Source organism: Chanos chanos, chromosome 6, assembly GCF_902362185.1.
Source record: "Chanos chanos chromosome 6, fChaCha1.1, whole genome shotgun sequence".
Taxonomy (NCBI): domain Eukaryota; kingdom Metazoa; phylum Chordata; class Actinopteri; order Gonorynchiformes; family Chanidae; genus Chanos; species Chanos chanos.
Window position 1 is genome coordinate 12974558 of NC_044500.1, and position 15000 is coordinate 12989557.

Here is a 15000-nt window from a genome sequence, read left to right on the forward strand (position 1 = left end):
TTGATGGATTTTTGAGAGCAAGTTACAATCCGTAGCACCATGAAACGATCTGAGAGCTCATGGCCCATTGTATTAGCCATAACAGCAGGGTGGTAATGGTGAGCTTCTTGAGAGGAAAATGACTTTAGATGTTCTCAGGTATGCAATCATACGCACGCGCGTGCACTCGCGCGTGCACACACACACACACACACACACACAGACACAAACACAAATACACACAGAGAATTATTTCAAATCCCGCTATTCCAATGGGCAGAGAAAGGATCTATTGCGTTGCCATGGAGACCCAAACCCAGTGAAATTGATTGCCGCATTTCGGGTCTCACTTCGCCCATATCATCTCAATGAAGTGAAAAATGGAGGAAGTGAAGAAAGGGAGAAAGCCTCATCTTGGTCGGAGTTCTGTGCTAGGCTCTTCTGTGGTGAACATGAATAGTTAATAACAAACTTTAGACATTTATCTATGCTTCGACATCAAGAATTACCATACCCCTATTTTTCATAACCATCATCAGGATCAGTAGGCAATCGTGTCTGATTAATGTTGGAGATTACCCACCCTTATGAAACATCTCTCATACCTCTCCCCTGTTAAGTCCACATTAATGCACGCAGCTGGGCAGTAGCGCTCCGATCAGTTTGATTGAGAGAGAAAATACTCTTTGAGTTGTTTCGTCAAATACCCAAGAGACGGCGAAGCATGAGTCACGAATAGATATGTACATGAATGCAAATCTATTCAAATTTAACCACATACTCTGTACCAGGCCCCTTACTTCAAGGTACAGCAAATCCACACATCCCTTACTCAGAGACAGTGGGTTAAAGTCTGCCACCTCTGGAGGGAGGAGGGAGTGTCAGTTTGGTACTGAGGCTCTATACTCTGCTGTTGATTCCATGCAACTGCAGATTCAAAGCTATGGTCTACCATTTGTCTAAAACGTAGAGGTTTAATGTCATCCACGTGCCGGTCAAATTCGATAGCCGTACACCTCACCGTCTCATCACTACGCTTCAGCTAATTTGTTGTGAGCTGTGACAGAACTAGTTCACGGCTAGCGGAGTCGCGGCTCATTGGTAAATGACGCTGACATTTGTTCTTACGACGGCTGAACACGCGGAGCACGGAACGAGAGCAGCTCCTCAACTAGGGCGTACGGAATCTGACGGAACCTAACAGATTTACGAGTGAGACGGCGAAACGGGGCAAAAACACAGACCGTTATCAGGTTACGTCTCTCTGGTCCCGATTTCAAACATTCCAGAAAATTCCACAAGAGCTCTCTTATCTAGCTCCGTCACTGAACAAAGTTACAGAAGAGAACTGTAGTTCTACACACATTAATAAGCCCACAACTGTCTTGCTGACACGCATTTGATAAACTCTAATTAACTGCCAGCAGAGTGGGAGGCATCTGTGGGTGGGAAGACGCAGCCTAAAATCTCAAAGAACTGCACTTTATCTGTTTTGTGTGTTTTTTTTCTAGTCTTTTGATTTGTCTGTAAAGTTAACAACAGCTACCATTGCCATCGCGTTCGTCAAGACCACAAGATTTTTACCACAGGGAGAAGTGCAAGTAGAATTTCAACCTGTTGACTGAACATGGTTATAGCCTCAAATATAAGGATGAGTAGAGCAAATACTCTCATTTTCTCTCTCTCTCTCTCTTTCTCTCTCTCTCCCTCTCTCTTTCTTTCTCTCCCTCTGTTTCTTTCTCTCCCTCTCTTTCTTTCTCTCTCTCTCTCTTTCTCTCTCTCGTAGTAATCTCTCCCCTAGTGCCTCGTGGACTCAGCTATACCCTCCTCTGACACAACCAGCTGGCAACTCTCAGCTCTTCATCACTAACTCTTAAATCTCTGGCCATGAGTGTATATGAGTGTGGGCGTTTGAGTAAACAGTAATGGAACGTACGCTGATTACATTAGAGAGTGAGAAAAGCACTTCAGAAAGACAGGTCTTTTCATTCTTTGCTTTCCTCGAAAGAGTCTTTTCTTGACCCGTGTGTGTGTGTGTCCACCCATCTGTCTCTGCCTCTCTCAGCTGGTGAATGATCACACTATTACACACCTGTCCCAAATCTCCATCAAGAGGGAGGGGTCTAACACGTGAATAGAAGAGCTGGCGTGTTGTAGACACAAAAGGTCAGCCTGTTTAAATCCATCAATGAAACAGAGCTGGTCTTTTACCAGACAGACAAACCTCACGTGAGCGTCTCTAGGAGAGGTGATGGTGCCATGCACATAGCCTGCATGTTCTGGGCACGGGGGCATCCTGGCAGGGCAGGTTTAACGCAGACCCGTGCCACCCTCCGTGGCACAGATGGCAGGCGGAAACCAGCCTCGCACCCAGCCTCCATGATTCCTGTCCCCGTGCCAACTAGGGGCAGCTGGCACCGGGGAGTGTGCCAGTCAGGTAGCCGTAGCCTAGCGTCCTAACCACCATGCCCCCTAAGAGAAACTCTGGAACAGCGCCAAGAAGAACTGACAAGTCACATTGACTTGGCATGACATGATTGAGAATCAAAGCGGAATAGGAGCACATCAGCATGTTAAAGCGTGCAGCTAAATTCATATGGAGTTCACTCTGCCTCCTTTAAAAACCTCTATCAGATGTAAGAGATCACTTTGAGATGAATGCTGTTTTACAATTGCTAACTGTTCCCTCATGCACTCCCATAACTGGTTGGTATTGGTTTAATGCTCTCAAGGGCTCAATTGTAACGTTTTCTGTCTTTATGATTGCTGATATGATAGCTCTAAATGATTGACAGCGATATTACTCAGATCTTATCATTTATACAGGGGGGGTTACGGATCAACAACAAAAAAAACCATTTAAGAATACTAGGGCAGGGTTTGGTTTTTAAATGCATCGTTACCCATGTGTGTTCTGAGTGTTGTCAGTGGTGCTACTGACAGAGCGGTACTGACAGGTGTGTGAAGAGGTGTGAGTGGGTCACAGGTCTGTGAGTGTGTGTGTGTGTGTGTGTGGAGCCCCATCACCTATAATGAAACAACATGTTAGCGTTGCACACCTGACCAAGACAGGCTGAGAGCACGGGTCAGAGCAGCTGACGCCGGGGCAGACGGCTGTAAGCTCGTTTGGCTCGTGGGAGAAGTCAGAGATCTAGTCAGTCTGTCAGTCACAAGATTATTCTTGGATGTCTTTATCAGCATGCAGTAACACAGCTCTGCCACTGGAGAGCAGCGCCTCAATGACAGTTACAGCTTGCCCCCTTACAATTTTCTTTATTCTCCTCTCTCAGATCTTCATTTCTCTCTTGCTCTCTCTCTCTCTCTCTCTCTCTCTCTCACTCTTTCTCTCGCACTCTCTCACCTATACTCCATACACCTCGCTAAGAATCTACACGAGCCTCCTCCTCTGACGTGAGCAGTCCAAATATTTTACTTAATTTACATTACTGAATCCATATCAGTGACTTTCTCACTGTGTCCACTTTCTCTGTCATGAGTTTAATGAATGCAGCAGAAGCTGTCCTGTCCTTGAGCTTGTTTGTGTGCTGTTGGAGCAGGACAGGCTACTCACTGATCTCCAGCTGTCTCTGGATCCGACCCTTGCAGCGCTCCCTGTAGTCTGACTGTGTGGCGTTGTACTCTGACATCACCTCCACGAACTTACGGGACAGGGTGGAGTGCTGAAAGACGAGACAAGTAAGAAAGTAAGAAAGAGAGAAAGAGAGAAAGAGAGAGAGGTGAGGTGAGGTGAGGTGTGGTGAATAGGTCCATTCTGGTGCTGAATTAACCACCATTTGAGGTAATGAAGGCGAATTCACACACTGTCAGACTAACAGTGAGTCTGTTAGCTGAAGGAATTTCACAATGCGCTCGCACCAGATACGAGGTTAGAAAGAGCCGAAGGGAACGAGCGAGTCTGGAGCCTTAGCAACCCTTTTAGCAACCCCTTAGCAACCTCGAGTCAGGGGTGGACCCGTTAGCCGAGCTGCCAGTCTGTCTCCGGATTAGTCATGACGGCAGAGAACACGCAATAATTCAGGACCCAGAGCAGGTCTCTCACCTGCGTCTTCCGTATCCTCAGGTCGGCGGATGAGCGGTTTAGGCCCTCCTCTTGCTCGATGGTCTGTTGGATACCTAAAGGGACAGGATGACATGGATCACTCACTGTTCCTCCACAGCCTTCGGTCACCAATGGCAACGTTAGGCCCTCTGGGTTCAGCAGCGACTCCTACTCCAACAGTGCTTAACACAGTTATGACAAGCTGTTAGCTCTGGGCTCTGGAGTACTCATAAATAAAGTTCTACACTGACTTTTCCCATCTGTTAGATTCAGAACGACAAGACTCGTTTATTTTCTCTATAACCAAAACAGGAAATCTAAAGAGGTACCACTGTTTCCTTACAGAGAGCCTTTAACACCATCTTAAGAGTCTAAGAAATAATCCCCTCACCTTCAGGGCACGTATTATAAAGGCGCTCTGTGTGGGAATAGATTTTAAAACAGCAATATGGTTCAGAGGTGGCAAATAAATATCTGAGTGTGATTCAATACAGGCTGTTAGAGCTGTGAGTGCGTTGGCATTTATGAATGCTGACTCCCTCCTCCTCGTCTGATGAAGACCAGTGACTGGACAGCTTCTATATTAGTGAGAGGCATAAGAATTAGCCTTTACAAGACTTGAAATGAAAATTATTCCAGTCATCAGAACTGCTTATCGGTAAGAGAAGGGATGTCCTTGTGTCTTTTCTCATTAACTTCCCATAATTCACTAAGAGAAATCCCCCCAAAGAAACGCCTGCCCGGAGGGCGGATGCTTCTAGAATGAAATGACCGTCTGTAATTTAGTGAGGTATTAACCAAACAATTTCATGTCACGAACAAAGATATTCTAAGCAATTAAGGTGAATTTCTGTGTTGCAATTTAACTGTGTTAAATTACAACATTAATTAAAGCATATCTCAGATTGTTGCTTGCAAACTCAGAGGTCTGCGTGCATGTGTGTGTGTGTGTGTGTGTGCACGCGTGTGTGTGTGCGTACGTGTGTGTGTGCACGCACATGTGTGCGTGTGTGTGCGTGTGTGTGTGTGTGTGTGTGTGTGTGTGTGTGTGCACTGCACAGGTAGCCCCGTAGATTATTTCTAAATTGAGGAGTCAGTAGAAAGGCTGTCATGGTTAACATGTCCATGCGGTTCAAAATGTCAGCTCTCCAACTGGCCGTCATCTGCGGCCCATCATTCCGACCTTTACAATGACTTTCCGCTCCCATAGGGAATTCTGCCCCCCAGAGGCTGTGTTCAGAAGCATATGGAACAGAGGAGGAACTGTAGTACTATCTAAGAGCTAGGCTGACAGGACTGGAGGAAGTAAACTTATTTTCAAAGCACATAAAAAGACAGTTGTAATGAGTCATTGGAGGGAACACAGTCTGTACTATATGTAGGGCAACTGTGAGGGGAGTTTACAAAGTTAAGTCATAAAAACAGAATGTTCTTCCCAGATTTTGAACCATAAACAATTATTGAAGAGGCACACTGATGAAAGCCTCTGTTAGAACAACGGACGTGAAAACAATATTGTCATTCTACTTTTATCTATATTCTTACATATCCTTAAATATTATAGCATACATAAATACAAAGTCACGGACTTTGACGTAACAAGCATAAAAAATCACAGTATGGCCAGTTTTGATAAACCTATCTCCACCAAACAGATCAAGTTTGAATGTCTTCACTAAGCCATGTCCAAACACTCTTACACAGCTCCTTAACTTTGTGTCCTTTTACTGGAATTTTTACCAAAGTCACCACAGTTTCTACGAAAGTCATTAAAACTGTCATCTATTCTGTGATTTAAGAGCGCGAGGTCAGACAGAAAGAACTGAGACATGGCCTGTTCATTCAAGCAATTCGCAGTCACTTATTTGAGCGTGGTCTCTTTCCTTGATGTCACTCAGTTCAAACTACTGAAGCTCAAGGACTTTTCAGGACCATGAACAGCGACTCTCAGACCATGGACAGTGCCTTAAGGGAAACCATCTCACGTCTTAGACTGACTCAGAGAATGGGAGGTGTTAACGGTCATTTATTTTACAATTTCACAATCATAACTCTGTTTACGTTGCTTGAATTTCGCTCTTATTAACAGATACTTTGAAATTGCATTTGACTGCGGCTGTGCTTCTGTCTTCCCCAGCGGATGCCAGTCATATCCTGTCTTATGTGGAGCTGTTCAGGAGAGAGAAATCGTTTCAGTCACGCTCTTGGCCTAAGCAGAGGTCATCAGCTGATCCCACAGGCTCACATACGAGGAGCCAGTTGCCGTGGAGAACGTCTCCTCCGGCGGCGGCAGCTGACGCGGAAACAAAGTGACAGTGGAGACAACAGTGATCTAGTCCCAGGAAGGAGGTTTAATCACGGAGAACACTCGCAGCAAATGCCTCTTACTGACACAGCAACGTCAGGGCGTCTGTTTTACAAAGCTCACCAACACAGTCAGGCAAAAGACAGCAGCAAGAGAGAATGAAAGAGAGAAAGGGGAGAAAGAGAGAGGATGTGTGTGTGTGTGTGTGTGTGTGTGTGTGTGTGTGTGTGTGTGTGTGAGAGAGAGAGAGATACAGACAGACAGAGAAAAGCAAAGAAAGACTAATCAAGTGAATGAGAGGGAAACGTGAAGAATGAAAAAGTGATGAACAGAAGGAGAGAGGAAGCTGAGGAAGGGGAAAACAGAGTGATACAAAAAGAGAGAGGGAGTTAGACAGAGGGATAAATAAAACGAAATGAGGTTTTGACTCTGTTTAAAGGCTTTTTTTTTTTGTTGCAGGAAGATTACACAGTCGCTGAGACCAGCTGTGAACATAGTGTACTTCCAAAACATGCCCCCCCCCCCCCCCCCCCCCCCCCACACACACACACACACACAATCTCTCTCTCTCTCTCTCTCTCTCACACACACACGGAAACACATACTCACACACACACCCTACAATCAAATACATTTCTGGCTGACAGTAGGAGAGGACATTATTATAAGCTGTACAGCGTGTCTGGCCCCAGCCAGCCGAGCAATCTCTCCAAGGCTTCACATATGTAAATGTCTGCGGGGCTCTTCCACACAGGTTCTCAGCAGCCGGACAAATGGGTCAAGCCCAGGGGAACGAACAAGGAGCTCTGGTGTAAAAAGAGCCTGTCTGTTACCTGCCAAATCTCATCCTCTCCTCTAAAGCGCTAAGGCTCTGTCTGTCTCACACTGTCCCGCTCTTTAATTATCCAGCTATGTCGACTCCAGCTACAGCGTTAGCTTACACAAGACCAGCGTGCGAAGCTGTTTACCGCGTATCGTTGTTCTTCGCCCCCTTAGCCAAACAAACATTCAGGTGACAAAAAAAAAAAACACAGACGGGCGTAAATCAATAATGCCTTGAAACTGTTTTGCTTGTATGTGTGTATGGGGAGAAAAAACAAATTAAAGGTCTGCCTGCCAAAGAATGAACAATCCTGAACGACAGTCTTTGAATCGTCAAAAAGGAGCGAATTCGACTAAAACTACAATTGCACCGGTTACAGTTCTCCTCTGGGGGAAAAAGGGTGCGCTTTTGAAATATTCATCAATTGATTTTTTTTTACCATTTCTGACAAGAAATGAATGATTTATTAGAAAGAACAGACTTGAGTCATTCTCCCGGAACATCAAGCTAAGTAAATGTGCCAATCCATTGCTCCGTCCTGACTAACACGGCGCAAAACACATTCAGTCAGAGAGCGGAGACGCACTTACTCTTTAACTTGGAGCGCACTTTATTGGCCAACTTCTTAATGTCCGTCATCAGCTCCTCCAGCTCCGCCTTTGTTTCTGTTGGTAACAAAAAAAAAAAGAAAAGAAAAGAAACAGAAACAGAGAGAAACAGGAAGGTGAAGACAGGTGGACAGACAAATTCAGTACGTTTTTTGGTGATACAAGCTGAGTTGGATATTTCAGGCATTGCATCTTACGGGAATTATGTTTACACAGTTTGAACACGGGCATTGCAAACCAGGCTTTAACATACACACACGCACACCTTCCTACCCAAACACACCCACAAAGCCACACACGCAAGAAAGAAGAGGAGAGGAGAGGAGAGGAAAGGTGAGGAGTAGTGTATGCTTGTTTCCTTTCTCCTTGGCTGGTTACTGCTACATCAAAGACTGTAGGGGGAGGAGACACGCTTTATTGAGCAGGGCATAGCTCAAAACCCAGCAGAGTGTGAGGGAGGAACCAGGGCTGTACACTCCTCCATGGTGTACCACACACACACACACACACACACACACACACACACACACACACACACAAAAAACACAAGTGCAGACTCATTAAACCTGTTGCACTGGCAGGTTGCTGCAAGCAACAGTGTGCTTGCCTTGTCCAGCCCCCATCTAGGGACCTTTGATTGAGTGTATGTGTTTGTGTTTATTTGTGTATGAGCATGCATGTGTGTGTACGCCTGTGTGTGTTTCAGATATGTGCTGAGACCCTCATATGCAGCTCCATATTGTATAGAGGCAGTGGAGATTTCAGTGACCATCTGTCTGAACGTTTGTGTGAGATTTCCTTCAAAAATCTGTATGGTCTTTCTCTGAACAGCTACTCAACCTCTCCCTTTCTCTCTCTCTCTCACTCTCACTCTCTTTCTCTATCTCTCTCTCCCTCTCTTTCCCTCTTTACTGAAGAAAAAAGAGAGGGTTTAGCTCTCAGGGCAACAAGCAACATGTTGAAATGGAGAGATGATTTCACAGACATAAAACTTGCTTGATTGCTATCACCTCAAAGTAGAGTGGCACACACACCATAGGAATTCCTGATCAGCTACTCTTTGATAACTGCTCTTTTGTCCACATTCAGAAAAAGTACAGCATGTTCCTATCTTTCCGTCTCCTCTCTCTCTCTCTCTCTCTCTCTCTCTCTCTCTCTTTCCCTTTGAGCTAGCACACTTTTAGTTTTGCTATCTGTCACATTTTGGAGCTGACTGAGGCTCAGTGTCTTATCTCTCTTTCCCTCAGTTCCCTCCCTCTGAGTCTCTCCTTCCATTTCTCCTTGTTTAAATGAAAGGCATGCCATGTTGCGCACAGTGGAGACAGGCAGCGGCTTTGCTAACAGAAGGATGAGGTCAACCAGAGAATGTGGCTGTAACAAAGTCACAGTCTATACAGGGACCGGGGGGGGGGGTAAAAGGGGTCCTTCTAACAGAAGGAAACCATTAATCACCTTTCACACATTCAGCACCTCGAAGGAACAAAGGGGACAGAGCGAGAGAGAGAGAGAGAGACAGAGACAGAGACAGAGACAGAGAGAGAGAGGGATAGAGAGAAGGGGACAGTGAGTGAGAGAGAGAGAGAGAAAGAGAGAGAGAGGGGCTGTATAAATAGCTGACCCAGGCGTGTGTGTGTGTGTGTACTAAGCCTATCTCAAAGCTAACGCTTAGAGTAGAATCAGTGGGCCTCAGTAGGCTGGCTGGCAGGCCGCTCCACAACTCTGAGCAATACAGAGAGAGAGAGAGAGAGAGGGAGAGTGTTAAAATCCCTGTGCATACGTCCAGAGCTCAGCTGTTCAAACACTCTCTCTCTCTCATTCCCTACTCTCTAATTAGACCACAGCTTGGACTGCAGTACACTCGAATGGTGACGGGTTTGCAGCATCTCACTCGCTCAATTGGTCCCAATACTCCTGTTGCTGAGAAAACACCACCGACAGTCCAGATTATAAACCCATATAAAATGATCAGTGAGCAGCTGTGGAAAAAAGAAGGAAGAATGTCACACACCGTGTGTACAATGACAGTGGTTTGAATGGCGGTGTAAATATCTTTAGTAGCCATTTCCTAAATCACATGAAATCTATCTCGGATTGGCTCGGGAGCTCAGAGGGGTGGCTAAGTCCATTTGTGGTTAAAAGTCGCCGAGAGGCCAGAAGAGAAGCTGAGGACGTGAAATCCCATAAGCCCCTTGGTGAAGGGCCTCAGCTGCAGAGCTGTGAGAGACAGGCAGTGATATAATTGGAGTGTCTGCGTGTGTGGTTGTGAATGCTAGATGACATTTCTGCCAGTAAACCAGTGACATCGCCTGTCAGGAGGGATGATTGTAAATGCTAACAAAAGGCAAATTGCCATCACTTTTGTCCAGAGAGAACGCTGCACATGCGAGACAAGCACACACACACACACACAGACACACACACACTTTTGCGGGCCCACGTATTAGCTGCATTTAAGGCCTCAGAGGCCTACTTTATTTTGTTTACGTCATAGTTATCGGAGGAACTTGGTGAGCGTGCTTGTGTCAGTATTTTTCAAGGAATTATTAACACCCCTTATTCCGTTCATGCTTTTCTTCAAGTGTCGGTATTTGTAACAATGTGAAATAAGTTCTAAATCCGCATGGAGAGAAGTGTTCTCACGGCCAATTCATGGGCAGAGCTACAGCATGTGGGGGATGGGGGGAATACCTCCTTACTCAGAAAGCGCAGCACCGCCGTTTACTTTTACTCACTTTTCCCCCAGCATTGACCTGACATTTGCAGAGGAACCAAGTGTTCCAGTGCAGGGTGGGGGGTGGGAGGTGGAGGGTTTCAGGTGTTCCGGGGGGGGTGAGGGAGTGGGGTGGCTATTTTACAGCTGGACGTTGCAGCCGTTGATATTCTGCAGATTAGCAGAGCACGCACGCGGTTCGCTCAATCAAATTAAGCACGCCAATACCCGACGATGATGAAAGACGAGAGCTCACTGCTGGGGAAGATATTTTCTGAGAATCTGTGGTACCGGCCTTTTCATTTTACGCAATTTTTTTTTTTTCCTGAGCAATGACCTGACATTTGCAGGAGAACCAAGTGTTCCAGTGCGGCCAAACTCAGCCATTAACAAGCTGCTGATTTCCTGAAGCATGCAATTTAACTGGTCCCAGTTGACTCCTCTGATCAGCACAGATCACCAGTGATACCTGCAAAACAAAGCAGGGATGGATAGACAGATAATCTCTCTGTGTACTCAGTTCTTTTTTCTCTCTCCCTCCATTATTACTCAAACACTCTCATTTACTTGATCTGTTCCAGAGGGAGGACTGAGGAAGCAATAAAAGAAAAATCATGGAAGGGCTTGGTTAGGAATGGTTGATAATTGAGCTGCGTAGACTTTAATGGATTACAAATACACACACACACACACACACATTGAGAGAGGGAGAGAGAGAGAGAGAGAGAGAGAGAGAGAGAGAGAGAAGGTGAAGCAGGCTTTGAATGTATTTCTCGCCACTGAGACTGTGATCCTGTGGGTTAGCCATCACTGATGGCAAATCTCAAATGAGAGCTAGATGCTGGGAATGCATCCCTTTGAAGCTCCTGACAGATTGGGATCCCTTGAGGACATCTGCAAATAAACAAGATACTTCTGAAAAAAAAAAAAAACCCAGAAACAACTCCACACCAACACAGAGTGAGAACGTGCGAGTGAGAGATACAGGCAAATTAAATTGGGGAAAAAGATCTCATGACTTCTCTGTCAGTCAGGCCTGTGATATTTCAAAGAAGACCTTAGGCTGTCATATTCTGCTGGTGGATTGTGAGGGGCTGTACCTGAGAGGTCAAACATACAGGAAGCATTCGCTGTAATATGACTATCACACCAGTCATTAGTTGTTAAGACCCATATGTTAGCTATTTCTATCATTAGCATTCTCTCACTTCTCAGTGCATGTGTTTGTGTGTGTGTATTTGTGTGTGTGTGTGTGACACGTGTGTGACACGTGTGTGTGTGTGTGTGTGATAGAGAGAGAGAGATTGTCTCATGTGCCCCTGTTCTCCTGAACTGCAGTAATGGAATAGGTATGTGAGCATCTCTTGACTGATTAGATTTACAATAATTGCCTGCAATTAAATATTAATGAGAATAAACTCCACAGTTTTCACAGGGGATGAACTAAGAACCAAACAAACAGATAAAAGTAAACAAATATCTCTAAATATGATTTAATCACGTCACTCATACCCTCCTTATTACCTCAGTAACTTTCCGTTCACGCCACAGGTTAATGAAATGTTTAGGCTACAGTCATTAATATGTTTGTATATGTACTCATTCTATTCTTAGGCCAATTCAGGGCGATCTGGTTTGTTTCAAACCTTTCTTTCATGAATACAGTCAATGGTTTCTTATGTCTCTCTTTGTCTCAGAGAAAAATCAGATATAAAATACATTGGCACATATAAATCTCATTTACCGTGTTGATGAAATTACTGTTGATCTTCACAGAGTGGGGCCTTCTGTTAAAATATGCTATGGCCCTTTGGATGTGATAGAATAAAAACTGTAAAAGCTTAACAGCTTTATGACTCAGTGGTGTACATGCACTGCAATCTCTGCTCCTTATTGGATTCTACCAGATATGAAGGCGATATATTTGACTCAGAATAAATTCATATACACTTGCAGAATAGACAGTTGGTTTAATACATACATAGATGCTATTGTGATAAAACATCAACACCAATCAATTCCCTCTATTTCTTTAAATCTGTTTTTTTTTTAAACAGTAACAAAGAATACTGGTCAGAGCAGGAAAAGAGAGAAGGGAGAGCCCGTTCATATTCAGGGCCGGCTTGGTGATCGTGACTGTCAAAGTTAATGCTTGCAGCGCCACTGTGCAGATGACCTCTTTAAGACATTCATGAATTGCTCAAAGCGTCTCTCTGTTGAACTACACAGGAAAACAGAGGTTCAAATCTTTGTGGTGCAATTTTCAGCCCTGAGTTGTTTTATGTTGGGGGCAACACAGGTCTAATCAGGCCCTGAAAGGGGAATGTCTATCTGTTCTGTGTCTGTATGGTCCCAAATGCTGGCAGAAATGTGTACAATTAGAGATTTCTTAAGTGTGGGTTAGTACAGACATAGGCCTTCATGTGGTAATGCTTAAGGTTTCCGCTCTGGTTTTTAATAGCTAAGATCCCAGGTCCTGCACAAAAGACTCCTAAAAGAAGTTGACTGAGAGGGTTCTCTGAAACCTCCACTAACTCAAGAGTGACCAGTGTGCAGTCTGCACCATACTTCTGCTAAACATGTGTGTGTGTGTGTGTGTGCGCACATGTGCGTGTGCGCCTGTTTGTGTGTATGTGTGTGTGTGTGTGTGTGTGTGCATGCTTGTGTGCCTGTTTGTGTGTGTGTGTGCACATGTGCGTGTGTGCCTGTTTGTGTGTATGTGTGTGTTTTTGTGTGTTTGTGTGTATGTGTGTGTGTGTGCGTGGGTGCATGTGTTGGCTTAAATGGTAATAGTGCTGCTCTTTCAGACAGGAGATCTTGCGTTTTGGATCTCAGTGGCACTTGAAATGGACAGAGGTTGTCTGTTTATTGTTTGGATCAATAAAAAGAAACCAGTGAGAGCCCATTCACATCTGTAGCCTTGAGGTATGCACGCAGATGAACAACCTCAGAGTGTCTGTTTGCTGAAGCATAGCAACAAACGATGAAGCTCATACGAGGAACTCGTGATCCTCCAGGAATATTAGATCTCTGGCACCCTGGGTTAGCTGCCCAAAACACCTGTCTTGTCAGCCGGTTTGTGTGTGTGTGTGTGTGTGTGTGTGTGTGAATCTCGTGGGCGGTAAGCTACCACAGCGACAAAATCATATCAGTGCAGATGATTTTAAACATGAGGGAACAAATGAATATGATAAAAGAGGCAAGCATACTGGCAGTAGAGAAGTGAGCAGGTAAATTCCCACTGCATGTATCAGGAAGGTGCAGAGCTCCCGGAACAGAACGCTCGTTAGATTTATATGCTAATGGCTGCGGAGCGGCCTTGAAGAAATGGCAAACACTTGCTGCCCTCTCACAAAAACACAACGAAGTCAAGGGGGGAGTCAAGGGAAGAGAATGGGCAACAGAGTGTGTGGGTTTTGTGTTTTATGCTGCCAATCAAATGGACTATCCACTGAACTTCCCTGAGGGTATAGAGAGTGAGTGAGTGAGAGAGAGAGAGAGAGAGAGAGAGAGAGAGAGAATTCTTGGCTTGAAATGAATTCTTATTAATGTTGCATTCAGAGGCATTTTGGGTGGTCTAACATTTCTGCCTTTGGCTCCATTCTGAGTATCATCACTTTCAGCTGCCTCACAAAAGTACACAGTTATTTGAAAAAATACATTTAAATGAACAGCGCTGCTGAGAGACAATGTCAGTGAAAAACTGACTGAGAAAAACACACATTAAAATAGAGATGCGGAACACTGACACACACACACACACACACACACACACACACACACGCAAAAGGCAATTCAAGCGATGAATGATGAGTTGAAATGAGGATTTGCATGTTACTATACAACCATGACCTGATTCCACCTCGGTGGTCATCAAACTCAGAGAAATCTCCAGCTCTCAGAAGTCATCATCAGATTTATGAGCGCATGAATGAGAACGAGAAGATGGGAACAGCACTTTAAGACAACCCTCTGTATTGCCAATAGTTGGCACTACTATACACAAGGCTTCGGGTGACGCGTGAAATTAGCTACTGAGGAAGAAAATTAAAACCGAGAACCATCCAAATCTTTAAGAGAGTCTTTACCCAACTTCTGTCAGATAGTTTCATAGACTATTAGATTAAGCACAGTAAAATATGGGGGGAAAGGCTCTAGAACATTCCGGAACAATCCATCTCCTTTCATGTTCTCTCTGATGGCAGTATAAAGACGGGGGGGGGGGGACCAGCAAACCTACAGCTTTTGACTAATTTCCGTTCCCTCTAAAAAAAACAAACCACCCTGCTTCAAGACTCCCCACAGCCACCTGCTGACTCCAGACTGGCTTTCTCTCTCTGTCTCTCTCCCTCTCCCTCTCTCTCTCTCTCTCTCTCTCTCTCTCTATCTCTATCTCCCTCTATCCCTCTCCACTTCCTCTCTTCTCCACCGTTGGGGTATGGTAATTTCAACCTAGTTCTGTTCCTCTCCAGAACCACTTCTGGCAGATCCTCTATCTCCCTCTTAAATGTAGCA

At 44.9% G+C, this 15000-nt stretch overlaps 1 protein-coding gene across 4 annotated transcripts in view; it reads right to left on the reverse strand.

Annotated features, from left to right (window-relative positions):
* The window catches only part of stx1a (syntaxin 1A (brain)), a 60005-nt gene that overhangs the window by 10663 nt on the left and 34342 nt on the right, over nt 1-15000 (reverse strand). For all 4 annotated transcript variants that reach the window (XR_004025395.1, XM_030778589.1, XM_030778590.1 and 1 more), the window contains exons 4-6: nt 7758-7832; nt 4040-4113; nt 3551-3659 (exon numbers count right to left, since the gene is read on the reverse strand). Coding sequence is in view for 3 of the 4 variants with exons in the window: in XM_030778589.1 (XP_030634449.1) it covers nt 3551-3659; nt 4040-4113; nt 7758-7832 (258 nt within the window). In the remaining variant the exon portion in view is untranslated. The remainder of the gene's footprint in view (nt 1-3550; nt 3660-4039; nt 4114-7757; nt 7833-15000) is intronic.